The sequence below is a fragment of the Protopterus annectens genome, chromosome 1.part0 (genome assembly GCF_019279795.1).
Source record: "Protopterus annectens isolate FY-2018-M chromosome 1.part0, PAN1.0, whole genome shotgun sequence".
Lineage (NCBI taxonomy): Eukaryota > Metazoa > Chordata > Ceratodontiformes > Protopteridae > Protopterus > Protopterus annectens.
The window spans coordinates 1,437,868,143-1,437,886,162 of NC_056725.1; the positions used below are offsets into that span (position 1 = coordinate 1,437,868,143).

General features: G+C 38.0%; 1 protein-coding gene across 1 annotated transcript in view; it reads right to left on the reverse strand.

Annotated features, from left to right (window-relative positions):
- Positions 1-975: 975 nt before the first annotated feature.
- The window catches only part of LOC122802587 (b(0,+)-type amino acid transporter 1-like), a 523,310-nt gene continuing 506,265 nt past the window's right edge, over positions 976-18,020 (reverse strand). Inside the window, exon 6 of the mRNA XM_044072305.1 lies at positions 976-1,209. Within this exon, the coding sequence (XP_043928240.1) occupies positions 976-1,209 (234 nt within the window). The remainder of the gene's footprint in view (positions 1,210-18,020) is intronic.

An 18,020-nucleotide genomic window follows, 5' to 3' on the forward strand; every position in this document is an offset into this window, starting at 1 on the left:
TGTCAAGCAGAGCACTTCTTTGGCTCTCTTCAAAAGGAACCTTGATGATTGGATGGGAGAAAGGAAATTCACCCCAGGGATCATGTCAGTCACCCTGCTAGACAGGGGTCCAGGGAAGTAAATAGTGTGGGAAGAAATAGCCAGGGAATTGTTATGGCTAGGCTTCTATAGACCCTAGGGCTGATAGCCTAGTGCCAACCTATGAACCTATGAACCTGTGAAGCTTCCTTAGAAACACAAGGATGCACAGAAAAATTGATTTACAAAGTTGTAACTACTTCTAATTATAGAAGTTAATTGCAATAATTAGATTGTCTTTTTAGAAAGAAAAATGAGTATCAGAGTATTATTAGTGTGAAAATAAATCTTTAAAATATTCTGTGGATATTCATGGATATGCTGAATTGTGTAAATGTAGTCTACATTCACAGATACTAAAGTAAACTGATAACATAATTTGAAGATTTTGTTATTGCACTGTACAGTAATTTTTTATCTCATGTTTCCAGTGGCAAATTATTTAGAAAATTTTCACAGAACACTTCAATATGTATAAAGCATCAAGCAACTGAACTTGTTTTTACAGTTTGAAAAATATCCGTAGGAGCAAGAATTTTGTTTTGGAGAAATGAAAGTGCATTTTTGACAAGTTATAATAATTTATTTATTCATGTTTGATATTACAGGATTTTATTTAAATATACCATGTATTCTGGAAGATCTCTGGACTGTATTCTTTGAGCTAGAATTTTTCTACAGACTGTGTTATAGGGTGAACATAAACACGTCTGATTGCATAACAAAAATAGAGAGCATTATCTGTATTTTTTATTTAATTAGAAGAGAGCAGTGAGTATAATGCAAATTACAAAATTGCAGAATCACATAATAATTTACCACACAATGTAAGAATATCAGCTGTATAATAACACACTGTACAACAGAATGATGATTTATCTATTATTCACCGAAGGCTCAGTCAATGTTTTTAGTAGCAGGGACCACTTGCAGCAGAAGCTGCAAATATAAAGTAATTTTGCTGAGAAATTCTGGGTGAAGTTTAAAATGAATCAATGGAACATAGATGATTATACCACTAAGAATAAAGAGGACAGCATACAAGTATTCAATCTCTGGACTGTCAATGATAGGTGCCAAAATCAAGTAAGCTGAGACAACCAGTATAATAACTGGTACTGCCAGTGGAACCTGCAAACAGAAAAACACAACTCTTAGTACAGTCACAACTTACTGAGCTAACATACTAGAAGCAGCAATACAAACATAATCAGGATGAAACAAATTGACAATGTTCTATCCCCAGGAAGACATTTTAGGTTAATTTACAAGGCAGCAGTTGAAGGATGGGAAACATAGCTACAAAAAAACATTGCTAAATGCACAATAAAACATGCCTTTATGTTGATGATGCATGTAAGAAACCATTTTTCAAGTGAGATAGCAAATGGATGCAAACGTGAGATGGCATACACTTTAAACATGTCTAAGACATACATATTACATGATACTAAAAGCAATCAAATATATGTTCATAATACCATTTGGTTTAGGCTTCTTATCCTATTAAATGTATTACAGCTTTTATATCACGCATCTACAACAAAATATATGGCACTCAATCTCACCTTATAAGCAGACAAAATCAATTTTTATGACAACAATGCAATATATAACTAATGTGTTCAGCTTACTTAGAATTAACTGTTGCTTTCTAACAACTGCCGGACTATATTCTTGATACATGCAGAACTCCAATATTTTCAGGTAGAGTAGCAGACAGTGGCAGATTAAGTGAAGCTTAGACCCTGGGTAGTTTTCAAACAATTACCATCCCAAAAAGAAATATATTTTTAGAGTCATACATTAATGTCATGTTCCTTTATATTCATCTTTCTGATTGTTTTGAATGCAGTTACCTATCAGGTTGTTTTAAATGTATAATTATCATTTAATAACTAATGTATTGTTTAATAAAGCATCATTTTAATAAATAATTTACTGTTTAATAAATCAAAATGTGTTTTATATTTTGTCTTGAACATTTTTCCAGCAAAACGTGAAACAATGTTTACTAACCAATAATAAAATTACCAGTTTCGCAACACTGTAATATTATTACATGCACACAATTGTGATCTGCACTGTGCTACTTTAATCAAACTACTGTACCTCCTTTCACTTGCGTTCTCTAACACTAAGGTTATGACTTGAATGAGCCCCCTTTAGATCAGTCCACCATCCCAGTCAACAAACAATAAATAAATAAAACATAAAAAATAAAAGATCACTGAAACTGTTGTCATTATAATCCATAGACGGCCATGTTCATCAATTAAAGTTACATATCTGATTGTAATAAAAAATGGCCACTGCTAAGTATTCCAAATTATTTAATATATATGCACACTAAGTATTCTAAATTACGTAATATACATGCACACTAGTTCTGAAAAAACAGACTAATAATTGCTTAAATTGATCTTGACAACAGAGACATTTATTTTCATTCATAGACAGCTTCATAACTAGTAATTACAGCTACACTATTGAATGTGTGTACCTCAAATGTCTGATTGTGGAAAAATTATAATAATTATTGCTATGTTTCCCTCAAACACACAATGTTCACAGTAAAATATTACAGCTTACCATGCAGAAATGCACAGTAGCCCTTCAAGATCTGATTAATGACTATTTAGAATGAGCAGGTGGCAAGCGAAAAAAATGTTACTTTCATCCACAGTTAGCCTTCACCCCCCTCCAGCAGTTATAGTCACTTTGTTAACTAAGTACACCACACTCAGACATCTGCTTGTGTTAAAAAATAAATAATGACCACAGTGACATATTTCAAAATTTCACACAAATACACAGTAGCAACACCCAAGTATTTCAAATTACTTCTCACAAAATGCACACTAGTCCTGCAAAGCCATAATGAAATCTGTTTAAAATAAGTAGATGAAAAGAAGGTAAGCTACTTTAATCCACAGACAGCCTGCCACACCCACCCATCAGTTATAGCCACTGACTAATGGAGTACAGCTCCAACATCTGATTGTGATAAAAATGGTCACAATGATGTATTTCAAATTTATTTCAGGCAAATAAACCATAGTCAGTGTAGCCATAATGAAATGTTCCAATTTAACTTCACACAATGGCATACTAGTCACGCAAACCCTGATGAATGATTGTTTAAAATTAGCAGATGACAAGAGAGTAAGGTACATTAATCCATAGAGAGCCCACCCACCCAGCATTTAAAGCCACTTCATTGGCTGTTTACACCTCAGAAATATGAATATGATACAAACAAATGTCAACAGTGAATGTAATTCAAATTTGTTTCACACAAGTGATGGCTACAGTAAAGTATAAATCAGGGACAAGATAATGGGGGAATGAAGGCCATACATTATGAACATTTTTAAATATAGTTTTAACTTTAGAAGTTAACAGAATAACAGATCTTTGCATTAAAATGCACTTTCAGAGCAATAAAAGCATGAAACTATAATGTCTAGCATTATTGACTGACTTTAATGCTTAGTGAGTTATCAGATAATCAAAAATTGTAGGATGGGCAGAACAAAAATATTAGGCAAATCAGGAGTGTTCTGAAAAAGCAGAGATATCTGAGAGGTACAATACTGACTGACTTCAGAAAAATCCCATTAGCTCTAGAAAGCCAGACAAATGATCAAACAACATTAGTCAAGTGTTTTCACATACAGATAGGTCTGTACCCAGTAATTATAGCTACTTTGTGAGTAAACAACAGGTTTTGTGTCAGCATGCATTTTATGAACAATAAGAAGGATGAAACTAATGTTTGGAATTATTAGCTAACATCAATCATTAGTGATTTACCAGAAATTTAAACATTTTATGATGGACGAGGGAAAAAATGGGGCAAAATTAGGGACAGTTGTGAAGTATAATATTGGCTCACATAACAAAAATCACATTAGTCCAGCAAAGGCAGAATAATGATCAAATGACAACAATCTATCATATTCATATACAGACATCCTTTATACACAGCAGTTATAGCTACTTTGCTGTCTGTGTACATCTCTGATGTTTGACTGTATAAAGTCCACATGATGGATTTAATTTCTGTTTTACACAAATGCACAGTTTACCTATCAGGGGCAATCCGCGGTGGTGCAGCGGTAGCATTGTTGCCTCACAGCAAGAGGTTCTCCCATTCGATTCTCGACTGGAGTGTGGGGAATGCCCTCTGTGTGGAGTCTGCATGTCCTCCCCATTGGGTGGCTGCTCGAAAGACATGCGTAAATGGACATGCCTTTGTTGAAGGTTGGACATCGAGCTGGCACCTCAGCGTTCGTAAAAATCTACTGCCAATCATTAGTGGACCACAGTTTCGTTGTGGTGACCCCTAACCGGGAAAAGCCGAAAGACAAACAACAACACAGCTTACCTATCAGCCTCCACAGCAAAATCTCTCACCATGGAAAGTTGTCTACTGCTGCTATCAAGTTGCCTGCCAGATTTAAAAATTAAAAAGAGGAAAAAATATCTTACACTACTGTAACCACTTCTGTTTTGATCACTGAGACCATCCAATAAATAGAAAACATTTCATGGCACCCCTATTTGAAGCAGCCACAGCTGCAGCATCTTTGCCTTGCTGTAGCCATGGCCCCCCAGGAGCTGCGGTCCCCTAGCAGCCACCTGGTTTGTCTGTGCTTCAATTTGCAATTGGTTGTAGATATATATTTTTTGCCATATCATAGTAGGCAAGGGTATTTCCTGCAGGCAAATGAAAACAGCATGCAATAATGGAATAATGCAGTTAACTGGAAACTCTCTTATTATGTGAAAATTTGTTTATGGAGAAAACATGGTTTGTCAAGCACAAATGAAAATTACCATTGCTAGTTATTCTGCAGCAGTAAGGCTTTTAAGATGTTTAGATATGGAATATTATAAAGCTTAAAATCTTTAAGTCAATTCTATAAGTGAGAAACGAGCACAATTATCAAATATAAAAAAACTTTAACTGTGTAGCAGCAGATTACTATAACACATGCTGTTGAATCTTACTGTTTTACCAAGAAAGAGACTAATGCAGGTGAATTAATAACACATTTAATTTTTGAATAGGTTGTTAAAAGCTTGATATATCAGTGGCAGGTGGAACTGATATTAAGTGACACACATAGAATTCGATCTGCTGAAATTTTATATTATACCTTTTTACAGGTTCAGTTTTTACACAACCACCTGCAGTCAGCAGCCTTTCACATGTGCAAAAATATCAGGTAGACAGAATAATACTTTTTTTCTGATAGCTTTGTACTGGTACTGTTTAATATTTGGAACAATTACTTCCCTAAACTTACAAAAAATATGTTTGTGTGTAAGGGATGCGTGGGAACTCAGGAGTGCTTGGTTTTGGTCCTGTTGAAATTTAAGGCAATTTTTGCAACTTGCTTTGAGTATATTTTTATATTTTATGAATTTATGGTGCGTGCATGTGTGAGTGTATGTGTGTATGTGTGTGTGTGTGTGTGTGTGTGTGTGCGCTTGTGCTTGTTTGAGACAGAAGCATCAGAGAAAAGCACAAATAAGCCATGCAACTTGATTTGTTATATATCGAGGTATTTACATTATACTCATTCAACCATTTTCTAAGCAGATTGTACTGTTGAGAGTCATGAGGTTACTATGCTGAGCAGGTAAAAGAGAGTACATCTGTCTCTAGCAACAGTCTATAGTTCATTCTCTTGGATCCTCTGGCATTCTCAGGTGATCTGATTGATATAATCCCTTCAGAACATATTCTCTTTGCCCTGAGGCCTCCTATCAATGGGCTGTGCTGGGTGCATCTCAGATGAAAACATCTGGGGAAAATCATTACTCGGAGATCCACTCCTATTACTGAGCACATGCTATCACAGAAATAGAGTTTACATACCCTGGGAGGGAATTTTGTTTTTGCTGATATTTTACATGACCTCATTCTCTCTGTCAATGCCTAAAAGATGGGGGCATAGAATGACTCATTTTGTCAGTGCACCAGTATATCTGCCATCTAGCTGAAACTGCATGCATCTAATTCTTGTCACCTGATCCCCTCTATGTTTACTTGTGGGAAAGATCCAAAGATACTTACACTTCTCCAACACAGTTACCTGCTGCTGTCAAACTTGCAGAGACCAATCCATTCTATTCTGGAAGAGAACTGCGGCACTGATTTACAGCTGCTTGTTTTCATCCCAGCTGCTTCACACTTTGCATCAACTGTTTCAAGTGCACACTGGAGATTAGAACCAGCAGCTACGAAAAGGCAATATGATCTGCAAACAACAAAGATGTCTCTTGTGTCCTCAAACTGAATACTCTCAGTTCTTTGCTGTGACTTGATACCTTATTCCTGAAAATTATAAACAGGAGCAGACAGAGTTGAATACCAATTTTCAACTTCACGTCAAGAATGTGGACATAACTTTCACTCCTCAATGGCACACAACTAAGGCCTTGGGACTCCATACCATTGTAGCACTTCCCACAAAACATTTTAGGGTACACGGTCATATGCCTTCTCCAAAAGTTCCTAAATTATAATTTATGCTAAACCAATAAGATGAGTACATACACTGACACACACACACACACACACACACACACACACACACACACACACACACACACACACACACACACACACACACACACACACACACAGATACACACATAGACAAACTCATGCGCACATATAAACATGGACAACATGCTGTAGTTATGCAGTTCAAAACTATTTTTAAGTGGAACAGCTATGTGCTTCTTATCCAAGTTATGGGAAAATACAAGTGTTATGCATCTCCAGCTGGTGCAAACGGTACAGTAAATTTGGTGGAAATCAAATGACTGGCTGTTAATATATTCAGTTGGGTCTATATTGGATGCTCTAACTTTCAAAAGTTCGAGTGTCATATGGTCAACACCATATGATCAAACTTTTGAAAGTTCAAATGTTTTAACGGAGATCTCTGCACAGCATGGAATGGGAAGATTTCCCTTTTCTGCACTGTAGTGCGATCTTGGGGTTGGTATATTTAAAGACTGGGGGTGTGGGGGGTGCAGGGGGGCTTGCTTCCCAGCTTAAAACATTCAGGTAGGTTATTTGTGTTGTTTATTTTATTTTTTTTGGATGTTCGAACTTTTAAAAGTTTGATCATATGGTGTCGACCATACAACACTCAAACTTTTAAATGTTCGAGCATCCAATATAGACCCTATTCAATTTACAGAAACTGTGATCCAAATTCCAATAGGAATTTAAGGAACTGAGGAAGGCTTCAGCCATGGAAGTAATATAATGTCCTTGTGTAAAGTCATAGGAATACCTAATAAGATCAAATGGCAACAAAATAACGGTCTCTGCAAAGTCAGCCTGACTATGAGTAGAAGGCGCAATGCCTAAAAGTAATAAAATAGACCTTTCATACTATTGAAATACCATGCAATTAAATGTAGTAAATCTGGGACACTAGACTGAGTAACATATGTAAAATATGTAGAAGTTTAAAGAGACCCAAATAGAAGTGAAGGTATGCTGTGAACAATGAAACACCCAAAGTAAAAAAGGCAACCTTTGTATCATGCAACTCATCATGAAAAACTTAGTGAAATATATGGCATTTAAAACATTCAGTGGTGTAGGTAGGCAGATGTGACAGAAACACACAGTGCCATACAAAGACAAAGTGAAAAGAGTGAACAGGACAGAGGAAAAAGGGTGCAGCAAACAGAGCTAAGTACAAGAGATATAGCAAAGGTGAAAAGACAAGAGCAGCAATCATATAAAGAAGGGTATGAACTTTTGTTGGGCTAAGTCTTTATTTTTTAATGACAATTGATAGGTAGGATAACCATAGGAAAAATTGCATAGGTAGCAAAAAATGAATGAAAAACAGCACAAAACTAATGTAATAGAAACCCAAAAAAGAAGAGGGGGCATGAGATATGAGGCAGTGTTACAAAGAAGGGTGATGGGCAAACAGCGGATGGGCAATATGTCATCAAGAATTAGAAGCAAAGGACAGTTGTCTAAATCATAACAGTAGATGTTCTAATAGATCACTGTTGCAGTAGCCTAAGCTATTTGGGTTATATTCTGCTAAGAATATTATGATGCCCCAGCACTGGCCCACTAACCAAGGAACCTCAATCCTTACCACTGGCAACAGTGGGGAATGTACACACTGGAAGGATGACGTGTACACACACACAGTAAAGTGCACAATTTCCCTTAAGAGCACACAGAGATCACAGTCAGTCTGGGACTGGTTTCTTCAGATCCCCAGTAAGACTCCCCACTGGCACAGCTGTAGAGTGGAGAGCTCAGCTGAGTGGCCAAGCCAAACCCTCCAGCACCCTCTCTGTCCAACCAGTGCTTCATGTCCCTCCCCAGATAGCTGACACACACACACACACACACACACACACACACACACACACACACACACACACACACACACACACACACACACACACACACACCTGGGAAAGGCTGGCACAGGTTTATTAGCTATGCCCCCTTCTGCCCAAACTATAAGGTAGTTCCAGTGGCCACCAGACACTCTTATCAGCTACTTTAATGCCCTTAACAAAAGGTGTCATATCCTACTGTGTAATGTTACTATTAATCCAAATGGTAGTCTGACCAAGAGCAAGGCAATTTAGGAGTTCATAGGTGTGTACTAGGCTAATGGCCCTGGAGCCTTTACAAGCCTAGCCCACAGAAGTGCCTTGGCATTGTGCCACCTGACTTTAGTTCCCAGTGCCTCTATCAAGTAGAGCCACTGGAGTGATCTCCAGGGTGAACTTTCTATTTTCCATCCACTCATGAAGATTTCTCTTGAAGAGGGCCAGTAAGGTGCTCTGCTTGACATGTACGGGAAGTCTATTTCAAAGGATGGACAGTCTCTGGGCTATGAACCTGTCCTTTCAGCATGTTTTGTTGATTGTGGTAATGAGGTTGAGGTCTCCGGAGTGTGTGGTGCAGAGGGATTGGGATTTCTTTAGATGTAGCATTTCTAACAGAGCTGGGTCAGACATGGCTTTGTAAGTCAAGCAGAGATTGCCTCTTAGTAGACGATATGAGACAGAAAATAGCTGGTGTTTTTGAGTTTGGCCATGTAGGACATGCGTTTAAGGCCTAGGATCCTCTTCCTGAGGTACTTTTGAGGCATCTCCAGCTGTTGCAGGTGTCTAGTGAGGAACAAGCCAAAGGGGCATTATACTCTATGATGGTCTAATGAGGGAAGAAAAGCCAGAAGACAGTAACTCACATAAATAATCAAGAACTGGATGAAGCTGAGTCTTAAAAGGGTCTTGGCTCTTGGAATAGCAGTAAGAAGAAAATCTTTTCCACTTACACATATATAATTTCAAAGTAGCAGATTTTTAGCTTCATTCAACACCTGTTGCACATCCTCAGCAAAAAGGATGAATTAACTGTATCAAAATTCCATCATCTTGGCAGACAGTTGAGGAGTTTCCACATTGTGATTGAGCAAACAACTGTTGTATTTTCTAGTAAATCCAGTCTGTAGAAAAGTTTGTGGTAATTGCCCTTGGCCAGTTTCAAAAGAAGGGAAAAACACTGTTGCTTGGACCCAAATGGAGTCACCACCACAATCTTTGGGGAGTCCTTCTGGATCTTTAGATGAACCCTGAATATCAGTGGAAAGGGTAGAAAAGCATATAGGAACATTCCTGTCTGGGCAAATGAGAAGGCATCTGTCTTCCAGGTCTGTTTGTGATGAATCCTGGAGCAGAATTTCTTTAGTGGTCTGTTCTGAGAAGAGGCTATGAGATTTACTTTAGGTGTCTCTCACAGATAGATCATTTTTTGAAATATCGCAGAGCAAGTTTTCCATTTGTGTGGGTCTTCCTTGGTCCTGCTTAGCTTGTCTGCTATAGTGTTTTACTTTAACAGAATGTATGAAGCCTAAAAAGTCAAACTGAGCTGAGTTGCTACCTCCCAGGCTATTGTAGCAAGCATGTAAAGGTGGTTAAATCTGGTTCTCCCATTTGCTTTTGTACCACATCAGTTGTGGTGTTTGTAAAAACATGCAGAGGTGCTGAAAATCAGAGATGAGATTTATGGCTTTCAGAGCATTTATCATTGACATCATTCTCTTGACATTTACATTCTTTTGTTTGTTGCATTTGTTCCACAAACCTAGCACCTTCACTCCTTTGGAAACCACTCCTCAGGCCACGTCTGAAGAATCTGTTGTGACAGACAGAAGAGGAGAATACTGACAGAATGGGAGACTTCGATCCCAAGGGAAGTGCTCTACCCACCAAACATACCTTTCAACTGTACAGATTTTTGCCTCATGTTTTTGGCTTATTTCTCATAAAATTGTTTTTTTTTCTGGGAAATCATTGCCAAATCATTGAGGACTGAAGTCAGAAAATAATGACAGTTGTTTGAGATTCAGACTTCATACCCTTCAAAAAATTCATGCTAATGCAAAGCCTTTTTATTCTATCAACTGTCAAGTTTGTAAGAGCTATTTTTTTTTAAATTGTCCCTATTTTTACGCCTTTGTCCCACCCATTATTTATGGCATTGTAACAATTTCTTGCACTAAGAGGCTGAAAGCTATGCCACCAAAGAACATCCCTCTTGACAACCCACAATATAGGGATCTGAAATGATAAAGGTTATAGATGTTGAGTCCAGACTGGCCTGAGTTACCAGTGAATTTTTTTCATGTGAATTCTGGCTAATGGAATCATAAGAACAATAAAATTCACCCATCGCAGAAAACTGAGAAACATGTAGGCAGCTATCAAATTTTGTTTGTGAAAACTCAGGAAGATCTTTTGGTACATCTGCAGTTTGTCTGGAGGACGGCAAGCTTTTCCCAGGCAGAATCTAGCAGATGTCCCAGGAAAGCCATTCTGTGAGAAGGGACAGGAGAAGATTTCTCTATGTTCACTTTAAAATTCTAGACTGAGTAGGAGATTCTGAACTCTTGCCAAAGACTCTAGACAATTGGATAAAGAGTCTGTAAATACAAGACAATCATCCAAATATGCAAAATGTGAATGCCTTGGAGTTTACCATAAGCAATTACTGGAGCCAGACACTTTGTAAATACTCATGGAACAGAAGATAGTCCAAAGGGTAGAAATGGGAGCTGATAGTGTAAGTCAGATACAGGAAATCTTAAGAAGCACCAGAAATGTTTACCAGTGGGCAAGGGAGCCCACAGGATTTTTTGCAGGGGGGTGCAAACCCAGAGCCCACCCACACAGCCACACCCCCTCACCCCTGCCCCCCCCCCCACCGCAGCCATTGCAGTGTCTTATCACTTGGATATTTCTCCCCATTTGTCATAGACACTGTTCAAATCTCTCAGTGTGCATACTGTTTTATGCTTTACTTCTACAATGATTACAGATATTTGGATTTCATTTACAACTTTTATTTCAAATTTTATAGCACAAACACTGATAGACATTTACTCAACCTAAACAAAGCAATAGTCTTACAATGAAACAGACTTGGCATTAAAACTTCTTTACCTTTGAAACCCACAGTCACTGAAACAGCATTGAAACCCACATTCAAAGAAAATACTTCTGGCCAGTGGCATGGTAAGTTTACCTTTGGGCCGTTTTCAAATCATAGGCTCCTTGCATACATTTTTAGAACCATGCAAAAGTTCTTTGATTCACCTTCCTGACTGTATTAATTATACTATATAATAATTGAATTATATCCCTTGCATAATACAGCACCACTTGTTAGAGTATGTTTTAAATTTATAGTTCTGAACATTTTTCCTTTAAGCAATGAAACAAATCATATGAACCAATAATGACAACCTGCCCAATTCAGAACATTTCAACCATAAAGGGCCACTCAAACTTGTCATACAATCCACCAATATCAATCAAGATGGAGAATCTCTGCAGAAGTAAAAGTCATCTGAATAATTCCACTTTAAATAGATCTGAAACCAATGAAGAGGTTGTTGCTAAAAAACAACTTTATATTTCAGTGTTTCATTTACAAATTCAGTGCCTGTTGCCCTTGAAGAATAAATTGCCTATGTTGCATTAAAAGAAATGGTAAGCTGGTATATTGCAATAGGGAGTTGGGGGCAAGAAAAACAGGTTCATAGTTATTAGTGTAAGGAGGACATACTAAGGACTGCAGTACCATACCCCCTTAAAATACAAATGTACATGCTGTAGGAATAGAACCTACAGCTCTTTGCATCAAGATGCATGTATGCTACCTGCTGTGCTACCACTGCTTTAAAATTCTACACCACAATAATGATACCAGTTGCTAAATAATCTCTCTCTCTCTGACTCTGTCCATCACACACACACACACACACACACACACACACACACACACACACACACACACACACACACACACACACACACACACACACACCTCAACTTCTTAGTGCAAGAAATCTGGACAAAGCCAAAATTAAACAGGGACAGATTATAAATATTGCTTTCATGAACTTATAAAATTGCTAGAATGACAGGATTTGTGTTGGTACGCATTTTTCTAAAGGATATGATGTCTAAAACTATTTAGCAACTTCAATCTTTTTTAGGAGGAATATGGGGCAAAAATCTGGACATTCTGCAAAAACCTGGACAGCTGAGGGGTATGCTACCTCCCTTTTATACACGCACACACATATATAGTTATCTACATATATAGATGTATAAATAGAAATATAAGAATACACACTACATAATCTGGATAATCTATGTGCAACATAAACAAAAAGCTCAGAATCGTCTCTTGAAGTGTATAATACTAGAGACTGATTCAGTCTGTGATGCTCTGTGTTTGCCTTTGTATTTCAGATCTCTTGAACATGCAGGTGGCAAATAGCAGAATTCATTAGGCAACCCTTGGTCTCTCTCTTTCTCTCCATCTCCTTCTTCCCCAACCCTGCTCTTCCTTAACCCTTTCTGACCTGCAAAGGTTTATAGTACTGTTGTTTTCTCAGTTTCATATGGTTTTATTTTAGAAGAAACTGAAGGCAGAATTTTTAGTATCTTTAGCTTAAACCTACAGTTTAAACATTGCACAGAAGAATGCATAGGCTTTCCTCCTCTATGCAGTCTCTATGCAGTTCTTATTATCTTTTCTAAATATCCTTTTTTTCTTTTTAATGGGAAGGGGAATTTTTTATGTTATTAGTGTCATTGCTGCATGAAACAGATTTGAGTATTGTGTTACCTAGTTGAGGTACATGATTATTGTGTGTGTGTGAGATTTGTTTTTTAAGTGAGTTTTTTTTTTAAGTGAATGAAAGCAGTGCTGAAAACACACCAGTTTTTGTAAGTGGCATAGACACATGTGCTGATCCTTTGGCTTCATCTTCAGGTGGTCATTCCTTTTCCCATAAAAGTTATTCCCTTAAGCAGTAACCTAAGGAGCTGTTTACTATTGCAGAAATGTTTGTTCCTGATTTCCTCCAGTTAATCAGTGGTGTGGTAGCCTGTTGCTGTTTTATTTACATAGAAACAGCCAAAATGTATCCTACATACGATTGTCCAAAACAAAGCAATCAAGCCTCAGATGCTGTACAGCTAAGAAACTGAGAGATATTAAGGCAGCCAGGATAGGGCCAACATTCCCATCTAACCAGGTCTTAGTGATAAAAGTCTCGTCATCATGCAACAGGTAAGACAAGATAATAATCTCTTTGCAAGCAGATCTGCTATTACATTACAGCTACCAGCTAAAATCTTCAAGAAAGAAAGTCCCACATATCTATCACTGATGGTTAAGGAGGATGCAATGAGTACCATATGCACCATGGTGCCATATGGGCCACATGTGGTTCTGTCCCATTAGGAGAGCAAAGGTATACTAGTATAAGTCGAGTATCAGAGATCTGATGTACCTGACTCTTGCTGTGCATGCTGCCTGCTTTGTGTCTCTTTGAAATACCCAGGCTCTGCCAAGTTATTCTAATGGGCCTCAGAAACTTCAGCAGTAAAAGAAGGAAAATAATTAGCCTCTGTGATAAATGAACTCCCACAATGTAACCACATACAGTGGGACAAAATAAAACCCAGTACAATTCAATTGCAAGAAATATTAAAACTTGATATAATCTATACAAATAGATCACTTTCTAAAACTTGACTATTAATTGAATTGTATTAACCATGACATGGTTGAAATCAAGCTAAAAACAATGGGATGTGTAATAAGACAATCTAAATAAAATATGAATTAAAACTTGCAAAAAGCTAGAACTGGTCAAAATAAAATTGCTATAAAGTGTAACTGTTGGAAAAGTAACCAGTTAAGTAAAAGTTCAACAATTAAAAGCCAAACTTGCAAAATGCTAATATAGATAGTAACAGGTTAAAAATTTCTAACCAATATACTATATATGTGTACAACTCAATGAACAAATGCCCAAAAAGTCCTATTTTACAGAATGTAGGTTAAAATATGCATTACAATTAGAGTCCAAGTACAGACCTGAACTGAATAAGAGGATAAAAATAGCATCGCTGTCCCATTAAGAAAAAAACTTGGTAATTAGGTCCATAATAATGAGTTCTAAATATTCTACAGAAACTTAAAAACTGGCATGTCTAATCTGTAACAGAGGAATTTGAACTGAAAAGCAAACCAAAACAAGCAATGTTAACATATTTAAGTATATAGTACCAACAGATATATAGGAATACTCCAACAGTTGTTAAAGTCTAAGTCACTTTAATGGTGCTTAAGAAAATCCAGGCAGCTAATTACACAAACATTTAAAAGGTAGACTGTAGAAGATGGAAGGAAAGGCCACTCCAAATGGCAGGAAAATTGCCAAGACAAACGTAACTAGGACAGGCCAGTATCACACACCTCCAAGAATAAAAACCCCACAACACGTGCAATAGAGTTGCAATAATAAGCTCAGTGCTTTGTAGTAACAGGACGTTATGATGATGAAGTGGGACAGAGAAGTAGATCCTGGTCAGAGCTTGTGCAGTATAACTACACCACAGAATATCTAGCTGACGGCTGTAGTCCTTCAACAATAGGATTTATCATATCTAGCAGCAGTGGCTTATTACAGGCAAAGGGACTATTCTTCACACATAAACAAGTACTGACAGCTTCAGCTGAAGCCCCCAGACAAGATTAAAGACACACCTATCTCTCCCTTGTACGCTCGGCTCGTCCCAAGTCCAGACGGCTTCTGGAATTCAAATTCTGCGCGCGAATGCGGAAGATGAAGACATAAACCATCGGTCACATCGTAGCACATATGGAGAAGACGAAAACAGGTCGCAAGCACCTGTTCCGTTTGTACGACTGGACGCAAAGGGCGTTCTTAAAGAAGAATGCCCTTAAAATTTTTTTTTTAAATTATAAGTAAATTAATCTTCTGGCCAGCTGATTCCAGGGGGGGTGCAAGTGCACCCCCTTGCACATGCCTGTGGGCACCCATGCCAGTGGGAATGTGATGTAGGCATGTTTTAAGCCTAGCTATACAATGAAAGCTAGTAAAGGGACAAAAGGTAAGAGGGTCTGAAAGGATACGATTTTGAACTTTTGGATGCTGACAAAAAGATTGAGAACACAGAGGTCTAGCACAGGCTACAAGCCACCTCCTTTTTTTAACACCGGAAAAAATCCTAGAATAAAACCCACTGCCAATCTGGGCAGTTGACACTGGTTCTATGACTTCCTGAGATAGCAGTTGTTCCAGAATTAGAGGAAATGCATATTTGTTTTACAGGGAAAGTCAGAATCCGCTAGAAGGAAGGATGGGTTTCCTATTGCCAAATGTACTCCTGTTGAATATGACTTTCAAAACCCATTTGTCTGAAACAATCTGGTGTCACAAGGAAAGACATAGACTCAGAGAGAGAGAGAGAGAGAGAGAGAGAGAGAGAGACTGAGAGATTGCCCCAGGTGGGAGAGGTGCTGGAGCCTTCAGAAACAAGTAGTAACTGACTTTTTGACTGTATTGATTTTGAGAGGTTTCCCTTTCCTTTTGGAGCCTCCTTGTTATTGCTTATTAACATCATGTTTGTTGGCATTTTACTGATTGAATTACCTTAAAAAAGGAGCATTGGAAGATGATTTAGGTCATCTCTTGAATCAGTTTCCCCTCTCTTAAGTAACTCAGTTACAGAAAGGCCAAACAGAACTTTCTTATCCATGGGAGAATTTAAAATTTTAGTTTTGGTATCTTCATGGAGGTTTTGCGAATATAATCAAGCAAATCAAGCCAGTGACCATGCATGCCAATACTAGATCACTAAAGAAGTTCATAGATTCATAGATTTATACTAAGCTAATCACCACTGGTGTCTTTATAAGCCTAGCCAAGCATCTCAATTTTATCCCACAAGGTTATATGCGTTATATGTTATTTTAAGGGGTATATGTAAACTAGGGCAAAATATATAGGTAATTTCTGTCTATAAGAGACATAGTTGCTTGACCCAGGGTGTATTTACAAGTTCCCATCTAGTGGTCAAGGTTTCTCTTGAATAGGGTTAGAAAAGGCCTGTGCCTCACATGGATGTGAAGTCTGTTCCAGAGAAGGGAAATTCTCTGAGACACATACCTGTCCCTCCAATGTGTCCCATTTATGTTACAAACTCGGTTTAAACCCCAAGATCAAATATCTCTGATGCTATTCATTGTGCAGATATGCAAAAGGTCCGTCAGGCATAGATTGCCTCTCAACAGTCTGTAGGAAACAAATTACAGAGATAGGGCTTTGAGGCGATCTACATAGGCCATGTTGTTTACACACTGTATTCTTTTTGTGAGGAACCTCTATGGACATTCCAGTTGCTGCATGTGCCTGGTCAGGTACCTACTGAAGAAGGCATTATACTCCATGATGGGCTTGATGAGGGCTGAATACAGTAAAACAATGACGTTCTTGAACCAACCTAGATACCATGGCCTTGCTTTTAAGTTGCACAACATAGAATGATTTCCTTACTATCTTAGACACATGTTGGTCAAAAGCCAGGTTGCTATATGTATATGTACCCAAATCCATGACAACTGGTTCTACTCTTAGGGATGTGCTATTGATAAGGTAATTTACTAGGGTGGCTGACGTCCAAAAGGGTACTATTATAATTTTTTGCACTGAGTTTTAAGCCATGGCTTTGGCACCAGTCATTTGACTGAGTTAATCCTTCCAATAGGATGTTAGTGCCTTGGGAGGATTTTATTACTGCTCCTAGTTTGTAATCATCTGCAAACTTGGTCAGCCATTGACACTGGTCTTGACTTCTGAGAAGGAGATGCCAAAAAGGAGCAAAACCAGCACAGAGCCGTGATGGATTTCACAAGTGAATGGCTCCTTTGTGCAGGTGATCTCCCCTATCGTAACTTTCTAGGTCCTATGTGAGAGCCAGCTGGCTACCCAGTGTATAACATAAGGGTTTATGTCTATATTCATGAGTTTGTTTACAATGCTGGAGTGGGGTATTGTATCAAATGTCTTACCCAGGTCAAGGTAGGCAGTATGCATCATTTTGCCCTCATTCATTGGCTCGGTGACCTTCTCAAAGAATTCCACTAGGTTAAATAAGCATGATCTGCCTTTGAAAAAAACAAACTGGGTTGAATCCAGTGTTTGAATGTTTTCTATGTCCTTATTAATTATTTACATGATAATTCCTTCCATGGCTTTGCATATGGGACTAGTCAGCCTTATGTGGCTGTAGTTCCTATGGTCTGTTGATGGCCTGTCCTTGTGCAGAGGGATGATCATTGCAATTCATCATTCACATGGCACAAAGCCTATCTGGAGGTTGTGCTTAAACATTGAGTCCAGTGGTATTGATAGACCATGTTTCAGGATATTTAAGAGGCATCCAGAGATGGTATTGGGGCAAATCAATGCAGTATTTTTGCCTCCGACAGTTTATCTATGACCTGGTCTCTAGTGAGAGTTTGTGGGGGGGTT